At 41.0% G+C, this 16,113-nt stretch overlaps 1 protein-coding gene across 5 annotated transcripts in view; it reads left to right on the plus strand.

Moving 5' to 3' along the window:
• ABCA12 (ATP binding cassette subfamily A member 12) overlaps positions 1–16,113 on the plus strand; it is a 604,574-nt gene that overhangs the window by 386,465 nt on the left and 201,996 nt on the right. For 4 of the 5 annotated variants that reach the window (XM_033946149.1, XM_033946153.1, XM_033946150.1 and 1 more), the window contains 4 exons: positions 4,278–4,347; positions 11,877–12,011; positions 13,150–13,305; positions 15,128–15,314. In XM_033946149.1, the coding sequence (XP_033802040.1) occupies positions 4,278–4,347; positions 11,877–12,011; positions 13,150–13,305; positions 15,128–15,314 (548 nt within the window). The remainder of the gene's footprint in view (positions 1–4,277; positions 4,348–11,876; positions 12,012–13,149; positions 13,306–15,127; positions 15,315–16,113) is intronic. The other variant, XM_033946152.1, reaches the window with a different exon arrangement.

Below are 16,113 nucleotides of genomic sequence, written 5' to 3' on the forward strand. Positions count from 1 at the left end.
TTCCGCCAGAACATCGCACAGCTCTCTGAGCACTCTTGGGTGCAAATTGTCCGGTCCCATGGCTTTGTTCACCTTGAGTCTTGAAAGTTCTCTGTAAACATCAGCTGGTGTGAACTCAAAATTCAGAAATGGGTCTTCCTTGCTTTCCTTTGCTTCCAGCCGTGGCCCTTGCCCTGGCGCCTCGCAGGTAAAGACTGAACAGAAGTAATCGTTCAGTAGTTTGGCTTTTTCAGAATCTGTTTCCACATAATTCCCGTCTGGTGTTCTAAGGCGTACTATCCCGTCTGCGTTCTTTTTCCTGTCGCTAATGTACCTGAAGAAGGATTTGTCCCCTTTTTTAATGTTCTTCGCTAGTGTTTCTTCCATTCGAAGTTTGGCCTCCCTGACTGCTGTTTTGACCGCTGCAGACTTTGTCCTGTATTCAATATTTGCTTCTTTTTCCCCCGTGCGTTTGTACAAGAGAAACGCTCTTTTCTTATCCTTGACGAGGTACGAGACCTCATCAGTGAACCATTGGGGTTTCTTTTTTCTTTGTTGTTTAGTTACTGATTTTATGTAGCGGATAGTTGCCTCATGAAGGGTTGATTTCAAGGTTGACCACATAGCCTCCACATTATCCGTCATTTCTTGAACCTGAAGCGTCTGATGGACGAAGTCTCCCATGCGTGTGAAGTCAGTGCCCCGGAAATTGAGTACCCTTGTTTTTGTTTGTGATCTAGGGAAGCCTTTCCTAAGGTTGAACCATACCATGTTATGGTCACTGGTGGCTAGCGGTTCTCCCACCGAGATCTCTGAGACACTTTCCCCATTCGTAAGTACCAGGTCCAGGATGGCCTGGGACCTAGTGGGCTCTAATACCAATTGTTTGAGCCGTACTCCCTTCATGGACGTTAATATCCTCCTGCTATCATAAGTAGTCGCTGAGAGTGTGTTCCAATTTACATCAGGCATGTTAAAGTCTCCCAACAGAACAACGTCTCCCCGTAAGGTGATATTCTCAATGTCTTCAATTAATTCAATGTCCTTGTGCTCCGATTGTCTTGGAGGTCTGTACACCACACCAAGATACAGGCATTTTTCTCCGCCTCTGGCCAGGTTTACTCAGATGGATTCCCCAGTATACTTGATATCCGTGATTCTGGTTGTTTTGATGTTTTCTTTGATGTAAAGTGCTACCCCTCCTCCTAACTTACCCTCTCTGTCTTGGCGAAGCAGGTTGTATCCTGGTATAGTTATATCCCACCCATGAGAGTCTGTGAACCATGTTTCTGAAATTGCTACTACGTCTAGGTCTGCATTAACTATTTCTGTTTCCAGTTCTAGAAATTTATTCCCTAGGCTGTGTGCGTTAACATACATAGCTCTCCACTCTTTTTGTTTACTAAGCTCATGCAGAGAGCCACTCATTTGAGTTAAAGTGTCTCCTAGCAATTCTTTTGCAGTAAGGGTACTTACCTTAGACTTAGAAGCGGAGTTTTGGTTCGCCACATCAGGATTGTTACTTACTGCTCTGGTGTAAAAGTGGGTACCCACCCCCGACTTACCTAGTTTAAAGCCCATCGAAATAGGTGGGCTAGTCGGTGTCCGAAGACGTTCTTACCTCTGTTGGTCAAGTGGAGTCCGTCTGGTCCCTGTAGTCCCTGTAGTGTCTCTCCGTGATTCAGGAATCCGAAGTTCATCTCCCGGCACCATCGTTGTAGCCACTCATTCGTCTTCAGGATACGTTCGTCTCTGTCCCTTCCTCTGCCCCTAACAGGAAGAATTGAAGAATTGAAGGTGTACATGCTCATGCCTAAAGTTAGGTGCGCTCATGCTGACATGCCCTATTCTATAAAGGCAATTTTGCATGCAATTGCTGTTACAGAATTGGTACTTAGTACATAACATTTGTATACGGCATTACCCTTCAGATCTATGTGGTTTAACAACATGGAAAACTGCTACAAACACAGAATGAAGTACAAATTCAGTCTTTCAAAAATTTCCTAAATAAAAAAGTCTTTAACAATTTCCTAAAGTTTTGATATGAGGTAGATGTAAAAAATAACTGTCAAAAGTCTGCATCCCAAATAGCTGCTTGAAATGACAGTAATCGGTTGTGATATCTTTTACAGCAGCAGCCTTTGGGCGATTGAAAATCAAAAAGTGTCGCTATTCAAGTGGAACGTCTGTGATGAGAGAAAATGAATTGATCTACTAAATAGGCTAGAGCCATACCAAATATCACTTTATAGCATAGACAACCAAACTTAAACTGCACTCTTGTTTCCATAGGGAGCCAGTGGAGCTCCCGATAGTATGGCGTTATATGGTCCAATTTTATCAATTTGAAAACCAGACAGATTGCTATGTTCTATATTAGTCAAAGTTAAGCGAAATGTTTTGGGTTACAAGCTAGATGAACAATATTGCAATACCCAGAGTACTTAAAACAAAGGCTTGAACTAATAATCTAAAGCAGTGGTTCCCAACCCTGTCCTGGAGGAACACCAGGCCAATTGGGTTTTCAGGCTAGCCCTAATGAATATGCATGAAGCAAATTTGCATGCCTATCACTTCCACCATATGCAAATCTCTCTCATGCATATTCATTAGGGCTAGCCTGAAAACCCGATTGGCCTGGTGTTCCTCCAGGACAGGGTTGGGAATCACTGATCTAAAGGACTTATCATTTTATTTTTTTTAACTTTATGTAGTTTTTAATGCCAACAAAAAGTGCAATACAATTTACATACAAATAATAATAATCAAATAAGCACTTATAAACAATCAGAATCTATACCAAAGATAAAAATTCCCTCTCCCATCCATCATTACCATCAGGAATAATACCAAAACAAAAGATATAACCCCCCCCTCCACCCCTCCCTCCTGCTCCCACCTCCCCAGGATGTGTGGGTACAATACAATGGAAAATAAAGATAAAGGGCAACTATAACAAATCTACAAAAGACGTCAATGGACCCCAAAACCAATTTGAATATCTTATTATGCCCCAGCAAGTCAGCATTCATTTTCTCATACTTATAAGTTAAGCATAAAAGGACTTATAATCTAAGTATGATCTAATCACTCTGCGTTTCCAAAGCATGAAAAAACTTTTTTTTACCAATGCATCAACTTGATTAATAATAGCTAAATTCCTGTTCAAATGAATGCCTAATATTTTGATGGCAGATTTAAATTCATACTTTTTTTCTTTGCAATTATGTGGAGAGACCACATAATTGCCCTTTGTAGAATTTTTCCAGATAGCACGCTTTTGCAGAGTAATTTGGCGGTTTAGTACATGAGGCCTTAGCCTTGATCAAAACATGCACACACACAAAAAAAAACTCTGTACCAAATATCAGTAAAACCAAAAAAAGCAGAGCTGACCAAAGTGATCAAGCTGGCAGCATTATTTACATGTCATAGCAGCAATTTGGTTTCATATTTTTTTCCTGTGCTGACGGATAGATTTGATTGATTATTGTTGCAGCATTTAATACATCAGCCCCAAGAAGCATATCTATATTTAGATTTTGTTGAACCCCTGATACAGGCAGCTGGCCAAAACTTGGCCCATGTCGGGTTCCCTTTCCAATCAGATATATGTATTAGACTTTGATTAAAGTTTATCTACTAGCTTGATCACCTTGGTCATCTTTACCTTAGTATTGATCACCATACAGAACCCTAATGTTGCCCAAGACCAAGGGATCCTTTTACAAAGACGCGCTAGTGGTTTTAGCACACGCTAGCCGCTACTGCCTCCTCTAGAGCAGGCGGTAGCATGCATTAAAAACGCTAGCTCACCTTTGTAAAAGGAGCCCCAAATGTCTTCATTGTTGTTACTCATGACCATTAGCTGTGCTTTGGACACCAGTTACTTTCTGCTCACTCTTAATGATTGACCTGCATTTAATGCTCTAGTCGTGTGATAGAGAAATCAGCCTCTGAAACTCTTGACAAAGATGCAGATGTCAAAACAATGTCAGTGTCAAGTCCTCGAGTCTTCACAGTGCTACTACCAATAAAGCGAACTTTGAACTTTACACTCGTGGCTGAATTATCGACATCTATTCCTCAAGACTCCATCTGTTGTGTTGTTCAGTGTTGTTATGAAATGTTTTCCTAGTAAAGCCATTTGGATATGTCCATAGATAAGTCTGAAACTATTTTTAACACCGAGCATATTTTTAATCAATTAGCTGAAAAAATTTTAACAAAAAAATATGCAAACCATTTTTTCACACTATTTATGTTTCAAAGCCCCTTTTATTTGCTTTTCACAGGGCTTGTTTGCTCCCACATCATTCAGTTATGCCAGTCAGTACATTTCTCGCTATGAATCACAAGATGTTGGTAAGTTTTCTGCTTAATGTAATTGAGAGCACAATTCCTAATTTGATTTGTTGTACATAAAAAAGCATTTACCATCATAAATTATCTAAAATTTGTCCACCGTTTATGCAGGTAAAACTACAGACACAGGGCTCCTTTTTCTAAGATGTGCTAATGGATTTAACCTGCACTAGGGGGGAAATTGTATAAAAGGCGCCTAAAGATAGGAGCCTAACATACCCTACCTCCCCCCTGCGTTAGGCTTTTTTATTGTCAGCTATGATGTTATTAGCTCTGATGCTCATAGAATTCCTATGAGCGTCGGAGCTAATACTGCTGCGGCCGGCGATAGAAGTTTCAAGTTTTATTAAAATTTGATGAATTGCTTAATCTTAATACAAAGCGATGTACAAGTCTAAAAACATGTAATACATTTCTTAATACGGGGGGGGGGGACACAACCTCATTAACATATACCGAACAATGGACAAAAACAGACGCTAAAGGAAAATGGGGGAAGAAATACAATATATGACAGTAAAGGAAGACGAATAAGGGAAAAATGATAGGGAGGGAAACCATGTGGATCCTTGTGGTTTACAATAAGCAAGAGAAACTGGACATCAAATAGCAAGTTATAATTAAATAGCTCAAAAATGACCAATTATAAAAATTTATCATATAGATAAGCCTTGAGCAGTTTTCTAAAATTCACATAAGAAGTGGAAGTGGAAAATACTCGGCAAAAAACAGAATCCCATATAGCTGCCTGATATGAAAGCAATCTTTTGTAATGGCATCTCCTAGCCGATGGAAAATCAAATATTGTTGATATTCGTAAAGAACGTTGAGAATTAGAGAAATTAAAATGCTCAACCAAATACCCTGGAGCCATGCCATATACTGCCTTATAACATAGACATCCAAATTTAAACAGCACCCTCACCTCAAAAGGTAACCAATGTAACTCTCTATAATAGAGGGTTATATGATCTGCCTTTCATAGTCTAAAAATTACCGTAGATGAACTGTGGTGTTTTGCATCAGTCTAAGTCGATAAAAATTCTTTTGGAAGCCTCCCAAATATACAATATAGCAGTAGTCCAGTATTCCTAGTATGAGTGACTGAACTAATAATCGAAATGCATTATCGTTAAAATAAGGTCTGATTTCCTAAAAGTCAAACGAAGATCCCGGAATTCCCATAACAATAACTCATGAAGACGATTGCGCCAATGCCAGAAAGAAGGAGATGTCAAGTTTCAAGTTTATTAAATTATTTGATTAAACGCTTTTCAGAATACAAAGCGTTTTACAAAGAAATAAAATTGGATTTCTTAAATCACAAATACATCGTAAATAAAAATAATTACTTAAAAATTAAAAAACGAACTGGGGTAACAAACACATGGAACAGTAGGAAAGGAGGGATAAGAAAAAATACAATAAAAAAAAAAAAAAAATGAGTTAATCAGATTGGGTTAGAACATAAGGATGATGTGAGAAAAGAATTTGCAAACTTGAAAATCTAAAAAAAAAGGGGATATATAATCAGAGTTTAATACAAAACGATAAGATTAGGAATCAACCGAAAAATAAACTATTAGTTAAAGGCTTCTTTAAAAAGAAAACACTTTAAACTATTTTTGAATTTATTCAAATCTTGTTCAAGTCTTAAATGAAGAGGGAGTGAGTTCCAAATAGTAGGGGCTGTAACCGAAAAAATCAGGTCACGGCGAGTACCGATGATTTTTAAAGAGGGAACATATAGGGACGCTTGTGAGGATGATCTGAGAACTCTTGACGGGCTGTAAGGAATCAGAAGCCTATCTATAAATGCTGGAGTATTATTTCTTAATGTCTTAAAGACTAATAGTGCTATTTTATAAGTAATTCTATATGAAATTGGTAGCCAGTGAGCGTTTTGAAGCAGCGGTGTAACATGATGTCCCCTGCATCCAATGTTGTAAGATGCACTTTTTCCCTATAATACAAGATTTGAGAGCCCATAGACGAAGATTTGGGAGGGCCAGGAATTAATGGCCTAAGAAGGGGTTTCACTGGGGTTCATAATAATCCAGGGTCCTGGTGTGTTATAATGTTCCTTTGGGTTAAGAACATAACATAAGAACATAAGCAGTGTCTCTGCCGGGTCAGACCAGAGGTCCATCCCGCCCAGCAGTCCGCCCCCGCGGCGGCCCAACAGGTCATGACCTGCCTTAATCATCAGAACGGGCCCCCTTGCCCCCTAGGTTTCTCATCGAAGTCCTATCTTCCCATCAATGTCCTAACCCTCCGGCCTTGCACCTGCACGACCTGGTGAGCTGTCTATACTTATGCAACACCCCAGCACCTCCCTCAGTACCCCACGATCCCCTTTTCCCTCAGGAATCTGTCCAATCCCTGTTTGAATCCCTGTACTGTACTCTGCCGGATCACTTCCTCCGGGAGCGCATTCCATTTGTCCACGACCCTTTGGGTGAAGAAAAACTTCCTTGCATTTGATTTGAACCTATCTCCCTTCAGTTTCTCTGAGTGCCCCCTCGTACCTGTCGTCCCTTTTAGTCTGAAGAACCTGTCCCTATCCACCCTCTCTATGCCCCTAAGTATTTTGAAGGTCTCTACCATATCCCCCCTGAGCCTCCTCTTTTCCAGAGAGAAGAGCCCCAGTTTATCCAGCCTCTCAGCATATGGGCAGTTTTCCAGCCCTCTTACCAGTTTCGTTGCCCTCCTTTGGACTCTCTCAAGAACTGCCATGTCCTTCTTGAGGTGCGGCGACCAATATTGAACGCAGTATTCCAGATGTGGGCGCACCATCGCTCGATACAGCGGCATGATGACTTCCCGCGTCCTGGTTGATATGCCCCTCTTGATGATGCCCAGCATCCTGTTGGCTTTCTTCGAGGCTGCTGCACACTGTGCGGATGGTTTCATGGATGGATCCACTAGCATACCCAAGTCTCTCTCAAGTCCGGTGTCTTCCAGCAATCTCCCCCCCATTTTATACTCGAACAACGGGTTCTTTTTCCCTATGTGCATGACCTTGCATTTATCTACGTTAAAGCGCATTTGCCATTTGTTTGCCCAGTCCTCCAGCTTATCGAGGTCCCTTTGCAGTTCCTCACACTCCTCCCTGGTCCTAACTCTGGCGCAGAGCTTGGTATCGTCTGCAAATTTTATAACCTCACACTTTGCCTCCGTTTCCAGGTCATTGATAAATATGTTGAAGAGTAGCGGCCCCAGCACCGATCCCTGCGGCACACCGCTCGTGACTCCCCGCCAGTCAGAATATTGGCCCTTTACTCCGACCCTCTGTAGTCTACCTGACAGCCAGTGCTTGATCCATCTGTGTACATCCCCGCCCACCCCGTGGTTCCACAGCTTCCTAAGCAGCCTTTCATGTGGCACCTTGTCAAAGGCCTTTTGAAAATCGAGGTAAATGATGTCTATGGGTTCCCCTTTGTCCACCTGACTGCTTATTCCCTCAAAGAAGTACAGAAGGTTTGTCAGGCACGACCTTCCCTTACAGAATCCGTGCTGGCTTGTCCGCAGTAGGCCATTTTTCTCGATGTGCTCGCAAATGCTGTCCTTGATCATTGCTTCCACCATCTTCCCTATAACTGAAGTCAGGCTCACCGGCCTGTAGTTCCCGGGGTCACCTCTCGATCCCTTCTTAAAGATTGGTGTGACATTCGCCAGTTTCCAGTCCTCTGGTACCTCTCCAGTTTTCAAGGATAGGTTGCAAACATGCTGGATTGCGCCCGCTATTTCCTGACTTAGTTCCTTTAGAACCCTTGGGTGGATCCCGTCCGGTCCCGGTGATTTGCCTCTTTTCAGTCTGTCAATCTGCTTGAGGACATCCTCCCGACTTACCTCTATATGCCCCAATCTTTTGGCCTGCTCCCCACTCATGAGCTCCTCTGAGTCCGGTATATTGGACGTGTCCTCACTCGTGAAGACCGACGAGAAGAACGTGTTCAACCTCTCAGCTACCTCTTTATTCTCCTTAATCACTCCCTTCCTATCCCCATCGTCCAATGGCCCCACCTCCTCTCTCACTGGTTGCTTCCCCTTTACGTAACTGAAGAATGCCTTGAAGTTTTTCGCCTCCCTGGCCAGCCCCTCCTCGTATTTCCCTTTTGCTTTTCTAATCTCTCAGTGGCATTCCTTTTGGCATTTCCTGTGCTCCTGGTGATTTTCCTCCGTTGGGTTATTCCTCTGTTGGGCTTGTCAAAGAGTTATATATTCTTTTTGTAAAGTCATGGCCTAATTTCTTTATTGTTCATATCTCTTGAGGTTGGGGGGCAGGGGGAGGAATGTTGTTATATTATATACTTTTCACTATTGTATTTTCATTCTTGCAGTGTCAATATATCTGTATTATTCTGTCTTCTGATGTTACAATTTGAAATTGATGCAGGACTTTAAATGTTCTTTGCATTAGCTATATTCCTAAATTTGCCATTGGTGATTATATTTGTTTTTTGCATCAATAAAAAAAAAATTGTTTGATCGTAAAATAATGTGTTTGATTGTATGAAGCTTCCAAAGTGTAAAATAACATTTCTGAACCTGAACAGCAACATTAGAGATAATGGATAAGTTTCTATTCAATTGGTCGCCTAATATACAATAGGGAAGGTAATTCCATTTAAAATCAATTTGTCCTTGTTGCATTTTTATGGGGTTGCCAAAAATAATTTGGTCTTGTCAGAATTTAGGGCTCCTTTTACTAAGGTGCGCTAGCGGTTTTAGCGCGCGCTTAGCGTGCGCTACAATACCGCATGCGCTAAATGCTAACACTTCCATAGAGCTTTTTTTAGTATTTTTCATTTAGCGCGTGGTTAGCGTGCGCTAATCTTTAGTGCGCGCTAAAAACGCTAGCGCACCTTAGTAAAAAGAGCCCTTAGTTTTAGTTTGAAATCCATCATCCATCCACTCCTCAACCATAGCAATTATAAATGATATTTGATATAAAACATTTTAAATCTGAAAATTGAAAGGAATTACGATATATATATCATCTGCATAGCTAAATAATTTTATTCCTTGATTACTTAGTCTTTTCCCCAGTGATGCTAAATTGATATTAAAGAGTGAAGGAGGGGGTCACGTGGTATCATGCACGAGTGAGGACGTCTCCTCGTTTGCTCCGGGGCTGCCCTGAAATAAACCCGATCAGAACGAGCCTAATCCTGCCGGCCGCCGCGATCGCAGCACTTTCGGAAGACCCCTATTACATGGACAGATACCTCACGAGAGCACGAGACTCCATGCAGGCGAAAACAGCTAGGAAGGAGCGCGAACGAGTGCGGCCGACCGAATCCATCATGGCGACGAGCCCCGCGGCGGCGGTCTCCCATCTAACAGAGACTGCACTCAGCGACATCAAAACGGCGTTGGCACAGGTCCTGGGACACCAAATGGACACCTTGACTGCTCAGATTTCTAACATCGAAACTCTCCTGGCTGCGGCCGCGACTCGTACCACAGCATTAGAGCAACGGGTGTCTGACCTGGAGGATACTTCCACAGCACGTGCCACAGAGGTTGAGACACTGCAGGATTAAAGAGTGAAGGAGATAGAGAGCCCTGGGGAACTTCGCAAGAGTTAGTCCAAGCTTCTGAAAGAGCATCTTCAAAACAGACTTGATAAGTCTGAGAGCAGAGAAATCTCTTAAACCACAGAAGCACTGTGGCTTCATAAAAGGAGGGGGGTTAATTAGTAAATTGACTTCAATTATGAGATTTAACATGCTCATAATTGAAAAAACTAAAAATTAATCGGTAATAGGCACCTATTTGCATAGGTGTGCGTCTACAGGAGATAGGCGCCTATCTCCAAAGTAGGTGTGTTTAGGGGTGGAGAAAGACTTAGGTGCTGCTAGGCCCAATTCTCTAAAGGACTTAGCGCCTATAATGTAAATCTTTAAAACCCTGGCCTACATTACAGAAGACTAAGTTTTAAGTTAGGCACAATTCTGTAATAGGCACCTAAGTGTGATTGTCAAGATCTAGATACCTATCTAGATGCCATTTACAGAATTTCCCTCTTGCTTCCTTTTGCCATTGCGGGGCAGAACTTAGGAAAGCCTTTTTGCAAATATAACCAAACTATATTTTAGGTCTTGAAGATTTCTGCTATCCAATCCTGCAGTCACTTCTTTGCCTTTTTGCTGTTCTAAGCTACCAAATAGTTTTCCAGCGCTGAATTTCACTCTTACCTAGATAAAATTTGGCTCTGCCCAGGATAATGTCACTGAAAATTCCTACAGATCTCTGCAGCACCACTGTGATGGTGCCAAAGTGGTCAGTCCACATTTTCAGTGACATTATCCAAATAATGCCATTGAAAATCTGAATATGGCCCCTGTGAGTGAGATTTATCCAGGTAGGAGCAGCTCCTACCCACATAATTCCCACTGATTATCAGGCGCTTGTGAACTGGACTCTTAATTGCGATCTAAGAAGGGGCATCTACGGTCACCAAAGCTCACAGCCTACAAAATCTTTAGATTATACTTATACTCATATTTATTACAGTCTAAAAAGGATTCAGGACATAATGTTTCATCCAAACATGTAGCAATTGGCACTCTATGTAAATAGGAAATAAAATCACACACATACAACACAAAAAACCCCAATAAGGATTGAATTAGCAAGTGAAAACAAAATAACTGAAATGCCGATCAAACTTAGCAAATGCTGCAGTGATGACAGAATTAATCAACATTTCAGCAGTGTTTTCTGAAGTACCCCTGAAGAAAGCAATATTGAATTGAAATATTGGTTAATGTTATCATTGTGGGGCTAAACAAATATGTATGGTATGAGTCACATTTAAGACTCTTGTCATCAATAAAATAAATCACTTTGCCTAACCCACTTGTAAAAAAGTCTGTGTTTTATGGAAGATGTGCTGGTATCTGCTTTACGTGAAGTAGTTTTCCAGAACTATGCTATCATTCAAAATATCCAGTTTGCTCAGAGCAATTGGATGACAGCATCACACAGGCTCGAGCAGGTGCACTAAGTCAGGAGGTATCAGGGGATACTTAATCAAATACTTTTCTCTCATGCACGGAAACAATGGATAATTTTATCAGCTTTATCAGCACTTCTCTATACCTTCTATGTGGATGGGTCTATTTACAAAAAAAAATTGCAAGACAAGAGAGAAGAACATAACCAGTTTTTAATCATCTACTGCTCTGTACAAGGCATTTGGTGATCTGATTTTGTGAGCTTTGTAAATTGCCTTTAAAGAGCTTCTGCCCCTCACAGGGAACACAGCTGTTTGACTATTATTGTGGTAATTGTTTTATTTTTATAATATTAGCTTTTCCATATTCACAGGCATATTCAAGGATCGCTTAACCCATAAACAGTTTTGTTGATAAAGTTCTTCCTATTTATCCCTAAGCATACTTTTTATACTGCTGGTAGATGGGTGAGATTTGTTGCTTAGCTATTACTTAGATCTTTCAGCCCTAGGTTTTGTTTCTATTAATAATAAGAGGCAGCCTAACATTGTCATCTTCCTGCAGGAATTCAATGGCATAATATGTATCTATCACCTGTTATTCAAGATGAAACCTCATTTGGGTGGTTCTGCTGGCTTCTTGTGATTGATTCGTTCATTTATTTCATTATTGGCTGGTACATCAGTATGGTGTTTCCAGGTAAGAAGACCAGCACATGCTGAATTTCCATATAGAAATGACCCACAGAAGTGACTGATCTGTAGACCATATGGTGCACATAAAAAGGTTTTGATATATCAAATCTTTCTACTTAAAAGAAATAAGTTAAACTGAGGAAATAAATAAAGAAAATAGACATGATAATCTTGTTTTCAGTTCTTTCCCTGACTCCCAGCAATAGTGATGATTAACCGGAGCAAAGAAGTGTTATGTAGTTGACATTATGGTACAGCTAATTTAATGCAAAGCATTAGGTGGAGGTAGGAAAAGGGGCTGGATCCCCATAACTGCTTTACAGCAGAAATTATTTCTTTTATTTCCAAAAACAAAGTTACATTGCCAGCCTTGTAAATCAGCTGGGAATCTGCCTCTTCAATGCAGATATGTAATGCGAAATGCAGCATTAAATTCAATGGCAAAACTAGCAAGTATCCAAAAATTGATGCATACCAAAAAGATCAGTCAGTACACAGTGAAAGTGAGAAAGGAGATGTCTAGAGGTCTAAAACTCTGTTCTCCAACTTCCCTTTCTATTGCATTTGTCCAATCAGTTGTTTAAGATTACTGGTTTAAACATAGGGTATGTACTCGCAATGGGTCTGGAAGGTGGGAGGGAGGCGGTTGGGTTAACAGCTGGCTGGGACAGGATGTGAGAAGGATTGCTTCTGTTCCGGCTCACCGCTGGACCACCAGGGCTTAAGGCACACCCGCGGGAGTCCTGCAACGGGTACAGGAGGCAGAGTTGTTAACAGTTGGTCAGGACAGGATACAGGCCTGTCCGACTCACCACTGGACTACCAGAGCATAAGAGAGGCCTAAGTGGCCATTGGAGGCTGGATACAGAGCTGGGCAGGGGAAGGAGGGAGGGAAGGCAGGGAAATTGAATATACCCTCCCCCCCCCCCACACACACACATGATTTATATTCGAGTGAACCTTTTCCCCTCATTTTGGAAGGAAAAAGGTTACCTTGGTTTATAATCAGATTGGTTTATATTCGAGTATAAGTATGTTGAGATTTGGTGAAGACTTGCTGTTGAAATCGTAAATGAAGCAATGATTGCTTGCTTTTTTAAAATGTATTTATTTATTTATCTATATGTCTATTATTTTGCAAGGAAAATATGGCATAGGTGTCCAGTGGTACTTCCCAGTCCTTCCATCCTTCTGGGCAGAGTACTGTGGTTGTGTAACTTCAAGTTCACAAATAGAAAGTGGTCCATTGTTCACCTTTATCAGGGCTGGAAAGGAATATGCATCCTTTCATAAAAAGGGTAGAGTATGTTTTACTATTCATTTATCTGTTCATAAATATGCTTTGTGTTTGTCAGATATAATCTAAACTTGTTAGAGCTGGAGTAGGCAACTACAGTCCTCACATATTATAAGCCAGTTGGGTTTTCGGAATATCTACAATGAATATACATGAGATAAATGTGGATTTGGGGGCATCATGGTAGGGGGGAGGGGGAGAAGAAAATGCCCCTTCAAATGCCGTGGGTCTAGACATGGCTTACTGAATAAGGATATAGCAGAAGTGGTGCTGTGAACAACAGACAGGACTGGAGTTGCCAATTTTACCATGGACCATAACTAGATACCTACTAAACATATGGAAATGGAAGATGAGGAGTAGGAGGGTGTTATCCTTTGAGCGTGAGGATAGGGAGAAGTGGCTGCACCTTCAGTTATGGACCAGTACGTTCCCTCATTACTTAGACTCCAAAACTTCTCTCCACAGTAACATAATAAACAATGACATAGAAGACCTGCTCACACAGTCCATCAGGTCTGCCAAACAAGGCAGCCAGAGCCACACACCCCTGCTCCGTGCAGATTACATTCCTTCAGGATTTCACATCGGCATTACAAGCAGGTTGTTTATTAAATGCTTCCGATTTATACCGGAACTTTGTAACCCTCCTTCCATAACTCTTTTTGTAATCCGCTTTGAACCGAAAGGTAATGGCGGAATAGAAATCTGTAATGTAATTAAAAAAAAAAAATAGGGCTTCCATATTTGTATTCATTTAGCATTATATTTGTGCTTGAAGGCTTTCTAAGTCTCAAATTCAAGCCCAGTAAGCATAGACTAAAACTAATAGCTCAGTTGAGTTCGGAATATCGTGGAAAAACACGCCTGATGTCACAGAAAGATGGCCTCATGACTAGATAATTTCCATGCCTTGCACAAGGAATTTTTCCTCTTTAGTTGGGTTGGAAGTAGTTTTATGTCATTATCAAAACTCTTTGATGGCCTATCTGAAATCAGCTAGCGTTTTCAGTTTCTAGTAGGCCATGTCCACTTTTTTGAAGCTGCTTTCAACTCTTAATTCACTGTCAAATACCTATACCCATGGTATCATTCCTTCTGCCAGAAACTCCCCAACCCCGAGATGCCCTGTCTGTCTGTCCAAATTAGATTGTAAGCTCTTCTGAGAGGGACCGTCTACCGAATGTTAAAATATACAGTGCTGAGAACTCCTTTCAGCATTATAGAAATAAGTAGTAGTAGTTCATATCACTCATAGAGTCACGCCATCCCACCTGACAGTAATTGGCAATAATTTTGTCATCTGTTGAATACATGGGTAGCATCTAGTAAAGGGTACCGTAGAAATGCCCAGATAAATACAGAGGCACACGTAGATGTACATGCAATGCACACAACAATAGCAAGATATATACCCTTTAAGTGACAAAAACATTTATGGGTCAATTACCAAAGGACTTAAACATGTGAGGCTTCATTTTAGATAGATAGATAGATCGAATATTTTTAAAAGTTGTTTTCAGTGTTTAAAAAATCCTGATCACCACAGCTGCCAAAATTTGATCCATTAGGTTTCAAAGTGGTTCATTTGTCCAGGTTTGAGGGCTCAGTCCATAAAATATATTTTTGACTCTCCTTGGAATTATTACAGTATACCAATTTATCACAAAGGATGTCTGTTCCCTAGTTTGCATGTGTCAGCAGGAAACACTGATTCATGTAAGCCTGAAAATCCTTTGCAAATGAAAGGATATAAATTTGATTAAAATATAGTATGGTATGCTGGTGACTCTGAATAATTTTCCGTACATAATTCTTTTCAGATTCTAAAGATGTCCACTCTTCTAACCTTGAACCGGAACCCAGTGCACTCATTGCTGGAGTTTCTCTGTGTCAACTGACCAAGAAGTTTCTATCCAAAGCAGCAGTTCAGAATCTGAACCTGAACTTCTATGAAGGACAGATAACAGCACTTCTGGGGCATAATGGTGCTGGAAAAACAACTACAATGTATGTACTGCATAGTACAAGCTTGTTAAGGAGACAGTTCTGTAAGTGGGTTCCTCCATTTAGGTGCCTCAAAGCTACAGGGTTGAAATCCTATAGTATAATGGCATCTAGGCATCAAAAGGAGGAGAGTGTGGAATAGTGGTTAGAACTAGAGCCTCAGCACCCTGAAGTTGTGGATTCAAATCCCATGATGCTCTCTGTGACCCTGGGTTTCACTTAATCCTCCACTGCCCCAGGTACATTAGATAGGTTGTGAGTCCACCAGGACAGATAGGGAAAATGCTTGAAGTATCTGTATGCAAACTGCTTTGAGTGTGGTTGTAAAACTAGAAAAAGGCAGTATACAAGTCCCAATCCCCCCTCCCACACATACACATTAGAGTCTGTTACAGTATAATAGGGATACCTAATATCAGTACACAGTTACACTGGCCTTGAGTATTAGTGCTCATATAAGTGTAGCAAGGACATAGCAATTTACAGTATTCTGTAAGTGAGAGAGAGAGAAGCCTATGCCCCACCCATAGTCCGCTCATGTGTACACACCCTTGCATATACATGCTATGCAAGTTACACATGCAATCGCAGAACAGTGCTTAGGCACACCCTGCTGGCATTTTCATGGGCTAAGTGTGAACATAGGTGCACAAGTGCTAGTATTCTGTACATTTACATGCACAAAGAAGTGTGTACTTGTGGATGTCCAGTTACAGAACTGCCCTTCACATATACAGTATATGAGAGTTGATTCTTAAGTCAAGGCAACAATTTTTTTCTCTCTCAAAAATGAGCCCACACT

The sequence above is a fragment of the Geotrypetes seraphini genome, chromosome 5 (assembly GCF_902459505.1).
Source record: "Geotrypetes seraphini chromosome 5, aGeoSer1.1, whole genome shotgun sequence".
NCBI classification, from domain to species: domain Eukaryota; kingdom Metazoa; phylum Chordata; class Amphibia; order Gymnophiona; family Dermophiidae; genus Geotrypetes; species Geotrypetes seraphini.